General features: G+C 47.3%; 3 protein-coding genes across 3 annotated transcripts; all 3 read right to left on the bottom strand.

Annotated features, from left to right (window-relative positions):
- Positions 1,953 to 4,030, bottom strand: LOC8082018 (2-hydroxy-6-oxononadienedioate/2-hydroxy-6-oxononatrienedioate hydrolase). Its single transcript, XM_002465713.2, has 4 exons — positions 3,183 to 4,030; positions 2,956 to 3,048; positions 2,684 to 2,751; positions 1,953 to 2,493 (listed from the first exon to the last, which is right to left on the bottom strand). Exons 1-4 carry the CDS (start codon positions 3,882 to 3,884, stop codon positions 2,349 to 2,351), a joined length of 1,008 nt encoding a protein of 335 aa, XP_002465758.1. The 5' UTR covers positions 3,885 to 4,030; the 3' UTR covers positions 1,953 to 2,348.
- LOC8082017 (lipase 1) lies at positions 4,145 to 7,146 on the bottom strand. The gene is made up of 4 exons (XM_002465712.2): positions 6,224 to 7,146; positions 4,729 to 4,821; positions 4,554 to 4,621; positions 4,145 to 4,406 (listed from the first exon to the last, which is right to left on the bottom strand). The coding sequence occupies exons 1-4, from the start codon at positions 6,893 to 6,895 to the stop codon at positions 4,253 to 4,255; spliced, it is 987 nt and encodes a 328-aa protein (XP_002465757.1). The 5' UTR covers positions 6,896 to 7,146; the 3' UTR covers positions 4,145 to 4,252.
- Positions 10,695 to 15,359, bottom strand: LOC8059791 (4,5:9,10-diseco-3-hydroxy-5,9,17-trioxoandrosta-1(10),2-diene-4-oate hydrolase). Its single transcript, XM_002465711.2, has 4 exons — positions 14,303 to 15,359; positions 11,547 to 11,642; positions 11,347 to 11,414; positions 10,695 to 11,246 (listed from the first exon to the last, which is right to left on the bottom strand). The coding sequence occupies exons 1-4, from the start codon at positions 15,308 to 15,310 to the stop codon at positions 11,111 to 11,113; spliced, it is 1,308 nt and encodes a 435-aa protein (XP_002465756.2). The 5' UTR covers positions 15,311 to 15,359; the 3' UTR covers positions 10,695 to 11,110.

Raw genomic sequence — 15,631 nt, 5'->3', positions numbered from 1 at the left:
AGGTATCCAAAAACCATGTATAGTTGGCGGGTCATAGTTGACGGATCCAAAAACATTCATGATATAAAAAACATGCTCGCTCCCAGTATAATAGCCAGAGTATTGTCAAGTTTCATAATACTATTTTCTTTACCTGACTTATTTTTGAACTAAATGATGATAATTTTGTACATTAGTTTTTTAGAAAGTAGACTTGTAAATAATTTTTACTTTTTATCATTCTGATGTTGTTATCCATTTTATGTCGAAACTTATATTTGACTCTTCCATCTAACGGCAACACTCTATGGTGTTGTTAGATGGCGGCATGTATTTTATTAAGTAGAGAAATAGAGTTTAACCACAACGACACCAACTGGTAATCTAAAGATTACTGTAGATACACTATGCTACATATAATCCAGGCTGCCGGCACAGCAACCATCTCGGTTAATCGAAGCGGTCACTATAATACAACTACCACGGATAATAAATTAACTGAGGCGGTTGCCCTAAAGCAATTGCCACAATTAATAGCATTAACCGTGGCGGTTACTTTAGGGCGACCGTCTTGGTTAAGTTTTAACCATGGCGTTTGCTCTCACAGCAACCGCCGCAATTAAGAAAGATTAACCGTTGCGGTTATTTTAAGGTTTCCACCTCGGTTAAGTCTGTACCTATATAAGGAGCAGTAACCTCTTTCTTCCCCGCAGCTCCTCCTCCATTTTTAGGTTTTGAGCTCAAAACCCTACAATTAGTCATTTTAGAGGGGGGGATTGATTTGGTGAAGGGGGCACTGCAAGAGTTGGATTTCTTACTCTCTAACTTTTATATTCTTTTTTTTGTGCACAATTTAGGTGGTTTTGAGCTAGATCTAGATCTAGATCCAAATGGAGGAGAGAGAAAGCTAGATCTAGAGCTACTCAGATATTTTTTCTTATTCTTTCTTCTCTCTTCATGTGGCTTCATTTATTTTTCTCCCTATGTGTGTGCAAGGCGGTTCTGGTCATCATGGACAGGGAAGAGTGGATGTATAAGATACTGAGGGTCGGCAACGATTTGGTTTTTCTAGGACATATAAGAAAGTTTGCTGCCGTTGTGGAAAAGCACCGTGTGCGTCTGGGTCGGGAGCGCATTATTTGTCAGTGCAATAGCTGTAAGAACACTCCTCCTACCCCTAGTTTTACTACTAATGATGGATCAGTCTTGTATGGATACTACTACTAGTCATAATGATCGTGTGTTACCTTTATCATGCATGCAGTGCGCTAAGCAACTTGAAGGCTCAGTCTTGTGTGGATACTGTGTTTGTGAGTACCTCAGGGCTTGCGGGAGATTTAGCAATACCTTGCGGTAGCTGCAGAAATTCCAAAGTTGGTGGAAAAAGAAAACGATTGATTGCCAGTCCAACTTGGTTCTTCGGAGGTGCTCATAGGGGCAAGGTATACGTGCGTGTGTTCATAGGGGTGAGTGTGCGCTTGTATATGTGAGCGTCTGCATCTCTAACTGGGTCTCGCAAAAAAAGACCATCACGCAAACAATAGTCGACATTTGTAAGTTTATCACGGATCAATGTTGTCCTGTTGAGGAACAATTCTTTTATACCGGGAGCAAGCTAGCGAGAGAGGAAAAGTTCGAAAAGCTATGCAGCTGAAGTACCAACGATCTAGAGATTATAAGTTGTCGAACATTTTTTGAGTGAACATTATTAGATGTGTTTTTTATGAACATTGTCTACACTAATGTAATATGAACTTATTGCGTGATATGGATAGTGGAACGATAAAGGTGACACGTGAATGGATGTAATATATGTGATTATCATTCGTACACGTATCTTTCGCTTTGTATATGTCATACCAGTGTCTTTTGCTTTGTATATTTTTAATCTAACAAAATTCGGTTTCAAATTCTAAAATAAATTTAGAAAATTATTATTTTTATTGTGGATACACTTAACAGAGACAGACAAATTAGGGCAACCATCTCAGTTATTCCTTTAAAAGAGACGGTTGCCTTAACGAAACCGTCTCATTATTCTTTTAAAGGAGGCGGTCAAATTAGGACAATCATCTCGATTAACGCCACGATTAACCATGACATTCGATCGAGTCTGGCTGTCACGGTTAATCGTTTTTGTCCGCCGCATTTAAAAATACGGTAGTAGTGTAACATACCAGTTTTTACAGCAACGCGTAGAGTATCATTTAATTTACAAGACTGAAGAACAACTTCTCGTTCTCGAAGCGTCTCCATAGAATTTCTGTGACTCCCCGGGGTCAGATTCTCAACATGCTCCATGCTGATACTACCGATTCTGGCGAGTCGGCCCAGACCCCAAACTGAACCGACTCGACCGTTTTGAACAGCTACCGAGCATGGCGAGTCGAAGAAGGCTTTTGTGATGCAAGTAAGAAATCCAAGACGACCTTGTTGAACCGATCCGGGTCCTCCATCTGAGGCACGTGGCCTGCTTTCTCGACGATTTCCAACGTGACATTCTCTCCTAAGCACCTGCCACACGTGCCATGCCAAAACAAACAAAAAAAAACGATATTAATACGGCAGTCTGCAATTACAGTATAGTACCGTAACTTGACAGCATCAGTGTGCAGCTTCGAGTTGTGACAACCATTGGTTCGACCGTGTTCCATAGGGAACGGCTATTCAAATCCCTCTATCCAATTGCATACTATGAAGTTACCTCTTGACGGCAAATGCCTTTTCCAAGGGAAATATCTGGTCGTGGTCTCCCCAGATGAGCAAAACGTCCTGCCATTGACAACATCAGTTTCAGTTACAGAGTAGACAGTAGAGACTGAAATTCAACACGGTGCACACAGTCAAACACAATTGTTTAGAAGCAAATCTTCGTGCAACTAGCCCGATTTTTTTTCTGTTCATGGAAAGGGTGCACAGTGCACCTGCTTCTGAATTTGTATGATTGTATCCATGCAACGAGGCTGCAACAGGTACCTGAGGCAAGGGTGTCAGCTGGAACTCGTCGGTGCCGACAGTGATTGCTTTCAACAGTTCAATCTTCTCCTCCCTTTTATCCGTGAAAAGTTGCTGCAAAATCGTTGAACCGACACGATCACTACCTACCAATACCATTTCATCTTGAATTGTTCAAACTAAACAAAAGAACTGAATAATTCTTGTGAGCGTGCTCAAGCAGGAATCCGCTTGCTGTCTGTTATTACCTGCACGGCCTGTCCGATCACGAAGTCCGGCAGCAAGGTGATGGCCTGCCTCCGGTAGAAGGACACCTCCATGAGCCGCCGCGCGCGGCGCGCGTCCAGCGGCATGAGCAGGTCGGCGGTGCGCGCGAAGCCAGGGCCGGCGCGCTGGAGGAGCGCCCTGTCGTCGTCGGCCGTCTTCAGCAGGTCGGAGTTGGATATCACCACGGGGCCGACCCTGCCGGCCCCCGCAGCGCGCGCCAGGGCGTAGGCCACGAACCCGCCGTAGCTGGTGCCGGCGACGGCGACGCGGGCGCCCGCCGCGAGGCCCGGGAGCGCGTCCAGCAGCGCAGCGAGCGCGGCGGCCTGTGCGGACTCGGACGGCGCCGGGCCGCCCGGGGAGACGCACCAGGAGGAGGCGCCGAAGCAGAGGAGGTCCGGGACGACGACGTGGAAGTGGCGGGACAGCGGGCCCACCTGCCGGCGCCACTGCCAGGTAGCCATGGGCCCGAATCCGTGGATGAGCAGCAGCGGAGGCAGCCGTGGCTCCCCCGGCGGCGCCCAGTAGTGGATGTGGATGTCGCGCTGCCCTGATGCGCCGCCGCTGACGCCGCCCGTATCGGAAGAGGTGGCGGCGGGGAGAGAGATGGTGTGGGGTTGGAGGCCGGCGCCGAGGAACGCGCGGCGCGCGATGAAGTCCATCAGCTGGAGGACGCCGAAGCCCATGGCGGCGCACGAACGAGAGAGAGGTGGCTCAGAGACGATCGCGTAACCGGTGCAGTGGAGGCGACGAGGAGCAAAAGCGGTGGGTGGGAACAAGTGCACTGACGTCAAACCAAGAATTTTTTCTCTCCGCACGCATGTGCTACGTCAGTCAGCTGTGGCTGCATGCTAGCCTGTTCGTTTGCCTCATAAGCTAAGCTATGACGATAGAAAGTACTGTTAGCTAATGATTAACAGATTTAGCGGATAAGTTCAAACGAAAAGAAGCACATTCAAATCTGTACCATTGAATTGACTGAAACTGATTGTACAGCGATCTTATTACAAACAATCGAGTCGGCTACATAAACCAATCACCAATGCAGTGCAGCTTACTGCGAGCTAGGATTAACCGATGGATCATCAGGCTTGTGAGAAGCCAGCAAGAAGTCCAGCATGACCTTGTTGAAGCGAGCAGGATCCTCCAGCTGAGGAGCGTGGCCTGTCTTCTTTATGACCTCCAGTCTAGCGCTCCCGTTCAGAGCCCTGAAGAGACAGCAATGTTTGCACAGGACAAGCCAGTCGGTGTTAGAGTAATTAGCACGGGCTGACAGCCAGGCTCGCCATCTGTTTGTGAACAAAAAAAAAGGGACATATTACAGAGTGTGCGTGTGAAGAAACCCTCAGGAGTACCTCTGAACTGCAAACGCCTTTTCCACCGGGAACAGCTGGTCGTGGTCTCCCCACACAATCAGCACGTCCTGCACATTTCGCACGACGCTCAGCGCATGACCATGGCCAAAGTTCAGTCACAGCAGCTCGCCAGAGGCCAGAGCGTCATTTGATAGAGCAAGGCTTTAAACAGTACCTGAGGTATCGGTGTCACTTGGAATTTATCTGTGCCGACCGTAATTCCCTTCAGGAGGTGAACAAGCCGCTCCCTGTTCTCCGTGAAAAGTTTCTGACAGATGATTTGGCGGCAGTTTATGAGTGATGGAGAATCTTTCCATATTTAAAAAAGAAAAAAAAAGTTTCTAACTGATAACAAGGTAAAAAAAAATCTAGGATGGTATTGTTAGATTGGCTGTGGCTTAAGAGCCCGTTCGCTCTCTTATCAGCTGTATTTTTTTTATAACCAATAGTATTTTTCTTTTACAATAAATAATTTTAGCTATGATTTTTCACAGCCAGCGAAAGTAAAAGTACTTTGCCCTGCTGCTGAACTGCCTGGACCAGTGGACACGCGACATCAATGCCCACACACAGAAGAGAACAGAAAGACGATTGACGATTTTGTCCAGTCAAGCTGTTGTTGGGCATTATTGACGACCGACGAGTTACACTGTCGAAAGTACGTACTACTCGCTACGTACAAAAAATAATTACTCGTCTGGTTTGTCCAGAAGCCAGATTTTTTTGGTTTTTTAAAAAATAACTAAATATATAAACATTTACACGATATAATAAGCATCATTAGATTAATTATTAAATATATTTTTATAATAAATTTATTTAGATATATAAAAATTAATACTATTTTCTATGCATATGTATGCTTGTTAACTTTTTTTAAAAAAAATTGACTCCTGAAGAGAAGCGGGAGCTTCAGTTGTTTTAGAACGAAGAAAGTAAAATGCAAGATTTACATGTTATATGCTACTAGTGGCTGCATGCACCCTGCGGTTGCAGTGTTGCTGGGTTTCCCGCCAAATCTGAATCTATCTACCGAAACGAAGCAGCTGCGGTTGCAGATCTACCAAACGAGTAGTTTGTTTGTTGTACAATGTAGTGTTGCATCGCACCGATTCGTCCGGAACTTCTAAACTTGGGCACTGGATTAATGGCGGCTTAGGCCCTGTTTAGTTTCCCACCCAAAAATTTTTCATCCATCACATCGAATCTTTGGACACATGCATGGAACATCAAATATAGATAAAAAACTAAACTAATTACACAGTTTAGTTGAGAATCGCGAGACGAATTTTTTAAGCCTAGTTACTCCATGATTAGCCTTAAGTGCTACAGTAACCCACATATGCTAATGACAGATTAATTATGCTTAATAAATTTGTCTTGCAGTTTCCTGACGAGCTATGTAATTTGTTTTTTTATTAGTTTCAAAAAAACCCTCCCGACATCCTTCCGACACATTCGATGTGACATCAAAAAAATTTTCATCCCCAATCTAAACAGGCCCTTAGTATCTCGCCGTCCTGTCCATGTTACTTTGACTTTTGTTTTGTAATGCAACTGAAAAGACGCTCAAATCTAGACTATAGGATCGAAAAGTCAGAGTGTCGTTGACTCCCGGTACCAAAGAAACCGTCAAGGAGGAAAGATTCCGGTTAGCACATGCACTGCACCTTGATGAAGTCACGGAGCAGGAAGTCCGGCGTCATCAGCCGCGGCGGCGGGCGGTAGGATGCCAGCTCCAGGAGCTTCCGCAGCGCGGCGGGCTCGGCGGGGAGGAGGATCTCGTCCACGCCGCCCCACCCTTCGCCGGCGCGCTTCAGGAACGCCCTGTCGTCGGCGGCCGTCTTGAGCAGGTCGGAGCTCGCGATCACCACGGGGCCGACCCTCGCGGCCCCCGCGGCGCGCGCCAGCCAGTAGGACACGAACCCGCCGTAGCTGGTGCCGGCCACGGCCACGCGCCGGCCCTCCATCCCTGGCAGCGCGTCTAGCAGCGCCGCCAGCACCGCGGCCTGCGTCGCCTCCGTCGGCGGCGGCGCCGTCTCGAACGGGTACGAGCTGCCGCCGAAGCCCAGGAGGTCGGGGACGATGACGTGGAAGTGGCGCGAGAGCGGTCCCACCTGGCAGCGCCACTGCCAGTCGGCCCGAGGACCGAAGCCGTGGACCAGCAGGAGTGGAGGGAGCTGCGGCTCCCCCTCCGGAGCCCAGTACTGGACGGTGCAAGTCGCACCGGCGCCGCCGTCGGGGTACGGGAGCGTGACGGCGTTCTGGTGGAGGCCGGCGCCGAGGCACTCGCGGCGGGCGAAGTAGTCGAGCACCGGCACGAGGCTCAGGCTGGCCCCCATGGCTCTGGCTCTGGTTGGTGGCAGGCACTGAGCTACCAGCCTACCACTGGTCCGGTACCTTCAGCTGGCAGCCAGAGTTTGCAAGTGTACATGGCAAAGGAAACGGGAGGCGATGGTTAGCTTAAAGAGAACAGGTTGGTGGTGGAAGGAGGCTTCACAGGCAATGGCATTGCAGATTTGCAAGGGAAAAGGTAGTTGAGTGGACCAAACTTTTGCCGAGCTTGAAAATGAAATCGTAAACAGTGGAACAGTTTATTAGGAAGAGAGCAGTGGCGGACCACGCCGAAAAAATTGGTTGAATCAAAACTTATCTTGGTATTGGGCGTCGTCGGTGCCCGTGAATATAGTGCACATGTCTTTTTTGCTCACTTATATTAGAGCATGTTCGGCAGTGGAGAAAACTTCAACCACTACACCACAACACCAATACAGCGTCAGACAACTGACGGTAAAAGTGTATATTTACCAATGGGAACTCCGACGGTAAAAGTATGTGACAAACCATCTGTCGGTAACTGTAACTTTAATGATTAACAGTGTGTCGGTATACCTATTTATATTTTGCGTTGGACGGTCTGTCGGTGTTTCAAGCAATAGGGTCAAGCAGTCTGTCGGTATACAACCTTAATTATCCAACCCCAGCCCACTGTATCATCTCAAAACCCTAAGCGGCCAAAAATTTTCCTCAGCCGCCACTAGTCTCTCTTTCCCTCCTTGCTTCCTGCGACCAAAATTCCAATCCAGAGTGCCCTCTCTCAAATTGCCCCCCAAATCCCAAAAGCAAGCCTCAGGCCAAACCCTATCCTCAACTCATCGCATCAAGCCGCCGCCGCCGCTTGCCTCAAGCCGCCGCCCAACCCAGGGCGGATTGCTGCCCGGCCGCCCAGCCACTTCCTTCCACGAGCAGGGATCTGGACCCTCAGCCAGTCTCCTCCACAAGCCCCAGCGACTCCCCTCCATGGCCAAGCTCCTCAGCCAGTCCCCTGCTCTGAAGCCGTGAAGGGGCATAGCAGGGAGTGCAGGGCGCGGGCGCGCCCACAACCTCTCCACGGCTGCACGACCAGGGCGCACGGCACCCAGACCTGCTAGGCCGACCGTCGGCTCTAGGACGCCACCAACAGATTCAGACCATCCCCTCCCTCGATTCGTCACTGCACGGCACCTGTATGTCCTTTTCTGCTTCATTTGGTTTGAGTTTGCATCTTATTAAAAATATATTTTAGATGCTTGCATGAATTGATGCATCTATGTAGCATGTTGGCCCTGGTAGCAATGGTTGTTGTCGATGAATTGATGCAGAAAAGATGTCCCTGGCGATTGTTTTAGAGAAACGGTTGTTGTCGATGAATTTGTTGCCCTGCAGATATGTTCAGTTCTGCGTGTGACCTGCATTAGGTTGAATGTAGGAGTGAGGACCTTTTCACAGATTTTCCATGAAATTCAGTGGTTACATTGTTTACAGAGAACGATTTTTTTTCTAGAAAATATGAAATAGCTTTTTAAAAATAGAAAAAAAAGATTTTAGTACAGGGAAGGCCCATTAGCTATTCGCCCGCATTTTTCGCGTAAAATCGCGTGCTACGCGGTCGGTGGGATTCGAACCTGAGACCTCACCCTCATGCGTACCCTCCTCTACCACTCCACCTATCACTCGCTTGTGTTTGTGTTAGAGTTTAGTTCCCTACATACTATCATAAACCAAGCATAAATTGATTATTTGAGGCCCTAAACGGATTCAAATGGGTAAGTCGTCAATTACAAAGTTTTATAACTGGTAACACACTGTCTGTCGGTGATTTTCTCTCCATCGGACTGTCTGTCGGTGATTTTCTCTCCGTCAGACTGTCTGTCGTTGAAAGGGTAGTCTGTCGGTAAAACTTTTTACCGACAGGGCTTATAGCGACTACTTGATCTGACGGTATATCTCTAAATCGATGGCCTGTCTGACGGTAAAACGTCTTATACCGACGGACCGTCCAACGTTGTTCTAAGGTTGTGGTGTAGTGAACCCAAAAATTACTTGTTGGGGGAGATACAAAACATGTTTTGAGGTTTTGAAGGTATTGTCTCCCGTAAAATGAGAAAATCCAATCTCCAATGGCAAACATAGTGGATTGGAAGAGGATAGATCTCTCCTTTATTTGATGGGTGGGAGGCTAGAATTTGAGGTACTGAGAATTTTTTTTCTCGTAGAGTTGGGTTTGGGGAACCGCTCAAGTTACAAGATCTCTAGAATAATAGTTTTTTCTCATTGGATGCTAGGAAAGGGAAATTACTGGAGATGTTCTTATTACATTTAAGAGCCCAAAAATTTACCAAGCTTTCTTATGCTTTGTGTATACAGTAAAGGGAATTAAGGCAAGTATCCCAGGTTCACTTCAAATTTGGAAGTTCAAAATTCAAGACCATGCTAAGATAGATCGTGATGAAATATCAATTTATTTTCCTATATTTTTATATTTGATTTCTTTTAATTTATATTTTAGATTTGGCTCCCATTCTTATTCATAAAATAACAAGAAAAAAAGGACTCTTGTAGTTTCCTTTTTCTTCAAGGGAGCCTTTGAGGGACCGGGGCGGTGATGATGTTGACAGAGTTAAGAGGACCGTCCGATGTGGGGTCCATGCAGCGAAACACTGGCGATGTCTTACGCGTGTTCATCACAGATACTACGTCGAACACAGTATTACAGACAGACGTGAGTGGCGGCAACGGGAAGATTTCTGCACCTCCCCATTGTTTAAACTTCTTTTCTTTTCTTTACTGAAAGAGATGCTTGCTCGCCAAAAGGATGGTGTTATGTGAAGGGAGGACAAGAAGATACGGCAACCAGAAATGGATTAAGCATTTAGGCTTCTATATGCTGCACAAGTGGGATGTCAACAACTAAGGTCCATCAGACCAGCATCAAAAGAATAACTCTGGAATGTGAAAAGAACTTGTGAAAAGGGCAGTCAGTTTAGGCCTTATTTAGTTCCGAAAAGTTTTTGGGTTTCGGTACTGTAGCACTTTCGTTTTTATTTGACAAACGTTGTTCAATTATGGAGTAAATAGGCTTAAAAGATTCGTCATATGATTTACAAATAAACTGTGCAATTAGTTTTTATTTTCGTCTATATTTAGTGCTCTATATATGTACCGCAAGATTCAATGTGACGGAAAATCTTGAAAATTTTTTGGATTTCAGAGTGAACTAAACAAGGCCTTAGTAATTAATAGTGTAATAGTACGTATTGGCGAGAAGAAAGAACAGGTACAGACTGTGCGTATCAGAGACAGCTCTCTGAATTTCAGCATTACAGATTCGTCGGACACAGCAATGCAGATGAGGGTGGCGGCCACGGGAAGGTTTCTGTACTCCCCTTGGTTTAGGCCCTGTTTAGTTTCCCACCCAAAATTTTTTCATCCATCCCATCGAATCTTTGGACACATGCATGGAACATTAAATGTAGATAAAAAAATAAACTAATTACACAGTTTAGTTAAGAATCGCGAGACGAATCTTTTAAGCCTAGTTACTCCATGATTAGCCTTAGGTGCTACAGTAACCCACATATGCTAATGACAGATTAATTATGCTTAATAAATTTGTCTTGCAGTTTTCTGACGAGCTATGTAATTTATTTTTTTATTAGTTTCTAAAAACTTCTCCCGACATGCTTGCGACACCTCCGATGTGACACCCAAAAAATTTTCGTTCCCAATCTAAACAGGCCCTTAAACTTCTTTTATTTGCTCCGCTGAAAGAGATGCGTGTTCACCAAAAGGAGATGTTATGTAAAAGGGAGGACAATAAGATACGGATACGGCAGCCACAATTGGACTGAGCATTAGGCTTGTATATGCTGCACAACTGGGCTGTCAACAACTAGTGGTCCATCAGCACAGCATCACAAGAACAATTCTGGAATGTGAATAGAAGCTTGTGAAAATGGCAGCCAGAAGACAGACTGTGCGCATCACGGGTCACGGCACCAGACAGAGACAGCTCCCTGAATTTCAGCTCCAAAAAGTTCATTTCTTTCAGACATTATTGTACAAAACAAACAAGTTCGGAGCCCCAACGCTGTATATCATTGCCGCTCCGCTGCTTTTAATTACGGTTGGCGTCGGTGTGCGTCGCATCGTTGCAGCGTGCAGTGCAAGTGTGCAACCACCTGCGAGCAGGCCTTTGTTTGCTTCTGGGCCTCGACTGGAATTCTAAGGCCTCATCTTTACTTCCGGCCCAGCCCAATTCGCTCGTCCAGGAGGAACGATTTGATGAAGCGGTTGACGTGGTCGGCGCCCTCCAGCTGCAGCGCGTGCCCTGCGTCCCTGACGATCTCTAGCCTGGATCTCTCTCCCACAAGCCTGCATTCACGGAAGTGCTCTGAACAATCTGGCGTACTAGTGGATTCTGGATTGGATTGAAGAGAAGATCTTGTGCTGTGCTGTGCGGTTTTTGCTTTACCTGTGCAGCCTGTGGCCAAGATCGACGGGGAACACCTGGTCTTTGTCTCCCCAGATGAGCAGTGTTTCCTGGAGGAGTGGAAGCTGAAGATCGTTAGTAGTATTTTTATATTTGAACAAAGACTGTTAATATTCTTTTATTTTGAGTGTTCCTGCGACCTGATGTGGTAACTACTGCGATGTCGTAGTTACTAGTAGTACCTGGGTAAGAGCCGGGAGGGTGTCGAAGCCAGCTCCGGTCTTGAGCAATTCGTGCAGCAACTCTGCCCTCTCCCTTTTTTGATCCACGTACATGAGCTGCAGTAGAGGGAGAAAAGAAGAAAAGCTTGGAAAATGTGTTCGTTGTATTGTACAAACGATCTGGCAGGGAGCCAGGGACAGAATGCCACAAAACTGACAAGCTAACACACCAATAAATTGGTCCTGTTTACTTGAGTTTATATACCAAATTTATTAATTATTTAGCAGTATTTTTCTCTCACAAGAAATTAATGAACAATATTTTCAGCTATAGTTTCAGTAAGCGTGGATCCCATCAGGAAGATCTTCGGGTCTATCCACTGCCACCTCCCACGGGTAGCACGTTCCACATGCGCACTAGCCCATGGCGTGCCGCATCCTAATCCTTGCTGCGATTACGTGCTCGGAAATCCTTGGACGCGGACGAACCGAACGGCAGCCGGCAGGCGCCGGTTCATCGTACCCGGCGCGAAAACGAGACGGGACGGAAACCGCCCCGCCCCGCCCCGCCGGAAAGATGAGAAACAAGCACAGCCCCAGAACGGGCAGGAGCAGAAGGGCAACGGTAACCGCAACGAACGAAGGACAGAGAGCAGGTGGGCCCGCTTGCATTACGCTGCGGCATGCCCGGCTGCTGAAGTCTTTCGTGTACTAAAAACTACTGTACGTGCTCCACCAGGAACGTGACAGCGCGGCTTCTACTTCCCTCAACGTGGCAGTCGAGTCCTCAGAGTGTTTTGGATCACGGAATCTTTGCCCCGAGTTCTTTTTACGAGAGGGTGGGGCCACGCAAGGAGCACAGCGACAAAAGGAATCGACGAGATCGGCGCTACCATCCGTGACACGCCGCACCAGATCTACCGGACCCGCGTGTCTTCCTCCCCACCCTCTGGAATTACGGCCTGGTTCAGTTCGAAAAAACTTTAGGTTTTTTTAGCACGGTAGCATTTTTGTTTTTATTTGACAAATATTATTCAATCTTAAAGTAACTAAACTTAAAAGATTCGTCTCGCGATTTACAGATAAACTGTATAATTAGTTTTTATTTTCATTTATATTTAATGCACCATGCATATGCCGTAAGATTCGATGTGACTGAGAATCTTGGAAATTTTTAGGGCCTACTTTCGTGGTTTTCCTTCGTCGCTCCGGAACCCTCCTACTAAGGATCCCTTTGGTTGGGCTTTTGGACCTGCTTTTTCTTTTGTAAAAGCCAAAAGCCAACCAAAGGGCCCAAAAGCCACAAGTGTTTTTGCCCAAAAGCAGCTTTTCTCGTAGTACAAATCCAAAAGCACCTCACCCCCAGCTTTCACTGACTTTTGGAATACGTTCAGTTTTTTTCCAAAAGCCACGAGTGACCAACCAAATGACTTTTGGGTTTCTCAAAGTCCACATCCCCCAGCAGCTTTTCAAAAGCTCAAAGCTCACAGTAACTTTTCCAAAAATCACAGCCCAACCAAACACACCCTAAATTTTAGCTACACTTATAAAACTAAACTATTTTAACTCATTAACTAAAATTTAAAAATGAACCAAACATGCCCGATCCATCCGTCCAAAAAAGTATTATAAATTTCTAGCTTTACGTGAGATTGAACAATGGGTAGCGAGTTCAACCTTCCTAACAAAATCTAATAAAAGATAAAAAATACGAACATTTATAACACTACCATTATTAGATAAGTATAAACTAGTATATTTCTGTAATAAAAGATTAATATTGTTTTTTTATAAACTCATTTAATAATATTGTTTTGCATAAACTCATTTAAATCGAAATTAATTTACTCCTTAGAAAATGAGAAGCACGCTTCTTTTTAGAGTGCGGGACTGCGGGAGCACCATGCGCGGTCGACACAACGACATGCGCTTCTTTTTAGAGTTGTATGTAGAACGCTGGTGCGTGCATGTCTACCTCAATGCACACACCACACGACCTCTCGAGAAGCTATGTACAGTAGTATACTCCTACATACGTACGGGGAGCAGTACAACAATACTCGCTACCAGACGTCCAGAAGCAAGCGAAATACGTATATATACGCGCATAAAAGATTTCCTATAACAAAACTGGTAGTTGCAAAATTTGATTGGTTCGCCAGTTTTTGTGCTCGAGTTATGCATTACCCCGGCCGGACCCCTTTTCTTAAAACACTTATTTCTTGTTGCGTCTAGGACGACAAACCTCTATCGACGTCAACGATTAGTCCATTGATAGATAATCTATACACTGTGATTGTGTGGCTTAGCATTGACGTTACTAATTTTGTATTCAGATAATTTTATATTATAAACTTGAACGTGAGAAGAAACATGTCTCGTACAAAAAGCTTATAGGGAACTTATAAGTTTCTAGGGAGTACGAACTCCAAAATCCAGAAGCATGTATACAAATAAGTTTCGTGTCGTAGACATGGATCACTACTGACCTTCAACACGTACGCCGTACTCTAAACAACGTGAAAGTCAATACCGGTTGTGCTGCGTGAAATACGAACAATATATGTTGCCGCCTTGGTACATAATTGACTCTACACTTCTACAGCATTAAGGTAACAACGTACAGACGTACTACACGACAAAATTAATTGGCTGTAGTATATAACACTGGCAGAAAAACGAGAAAGCGATCGAAAAGAACAAAGAACTATACAGGTAGAAAATAATAACAATAGCAACAAATATAAAAAAAACGCCGAGCGAGATCGAGCGCTAACCTGGATGAAGTCGTCAAGCACGAAGTCCGGCATCCACGGCGGGGGACGATGCATGGAGCGTCGCACGAGGAAGCGCAGCCCCTCGGCGGTGTTCGGCAGCAGCGCCTCCTCGACGGTGCGGTCCTCCCTTGCCGCCATCGCCCGCATCTCTCCGGGCGTGGCTGCGACGCCGGTGGTCATGATGACGAGCCTGCCCACGGCGTCGCTGGCCTCGGCAGCGGCCATCCGGTAGGCGACGAAGCCGCCGTAGCTGATCCCGGCGACGTCGTAGCGAGGCACGCCGAGGAGGCGCATGGCCTCGGCGGCGCAGCGGGCCTGGAACGCCACGGAGCGGAGCGGCGACGCGGACCGTGACTGCGCGCCGAAGAAGACAAGGTCCGGCGCGTACACGTGGAAGTGGCGTGACAGGCGCGGGAGGTTGCGCGCCCACGTCCACTTGGCGTCCCCGCCGAAGCCGTGGAGGAGGAGCAGCGGCGGCTTGGAGGACGGGGCGGCGGGGCACCAGACGCGCAGCGTGGTGGCGCTGCTGGCGCCGTCGTGGAGGCGGAGGAGGACGGGGCGGAGGCGGAGGCGCGCCAGGAGGTGGAGCGACAGCGCGGCGTCGCGGAAGGCGGCCAGGCGGAGGCGGAGGAGCAGGCGGAGGAGGAGGAGCGACAGGGAGAGCAGCGCGAAGAGCGTGGACGCGCCGTGCGGCGGCTGCTTCATGTTCATGGCCGCCGCCAGCGCGGTGGCACTGGCACTGCTCGCCGTCGCGCGCATGGACGACGGGACGGAGGAGATGCGCATCGAGGTCGAGGGCACTGACGGAAGGGAAAGTACAAGAAAACGATGCCTTCCCAGATCGGTGGACGGTGGGGTTGGAGCAGGCAGCAATGGCGCAGCATCAGCACCAGCATGTGTATATAAATAGACTACCATGCGTCCATGCCGTGCCGGCCTACGCCTACCCCTGCTCGTAATTAACGAAGTCGCATGCTGTTTTGCCGGGCAAATGAATAAACTCAGCATGCTTCACCATTTTGCCGGGCAAATGAATCGATGCCCGAATTTTCAAAAATGATGAATTAATACCCTTATATACTCCCATTCAATTACATGTCCAGTTTGGAATTTGGTGGATTGGAGGATGCGGGTGAAAGTCTGAAAGATGATGGGAGAAAGCAACCGGTTGATATGTAATAAACGGACAACAGGGCCATGATCGACAAAGTGACAAGTTATATGACGTAAATCATAATTTTTGGCTTGCATATACACTAAACAGAGAGTGACGCCCTTTTGCTGGGCAAAGGAATGCATATACTACTAGGTGAATTCCCCGCGCGTTGC

The sequence above is a fragment of the Sorghum bicolor genome, chromosome 1 (assembly GCF_000003195.3).
Source record: "Sorghum bicolor cultivar BTx623 chromosome 1, Sorghum_bicolor_NCBIv3, whole genome shotgun sequence".
NCBI classification, from domain to species: domain Eukaryota; kingdom Viridiplantae; phylum Streptophyta; class Magnoliopsida; order Poales; family Poaceae; genus Sorghum; species Sorghum bicolor.
The sequence above is the reverse complement of the archived record's forward strand: the minus strand, read 5'-3'. Positions and strand labels throughout refer to the sequence as shown.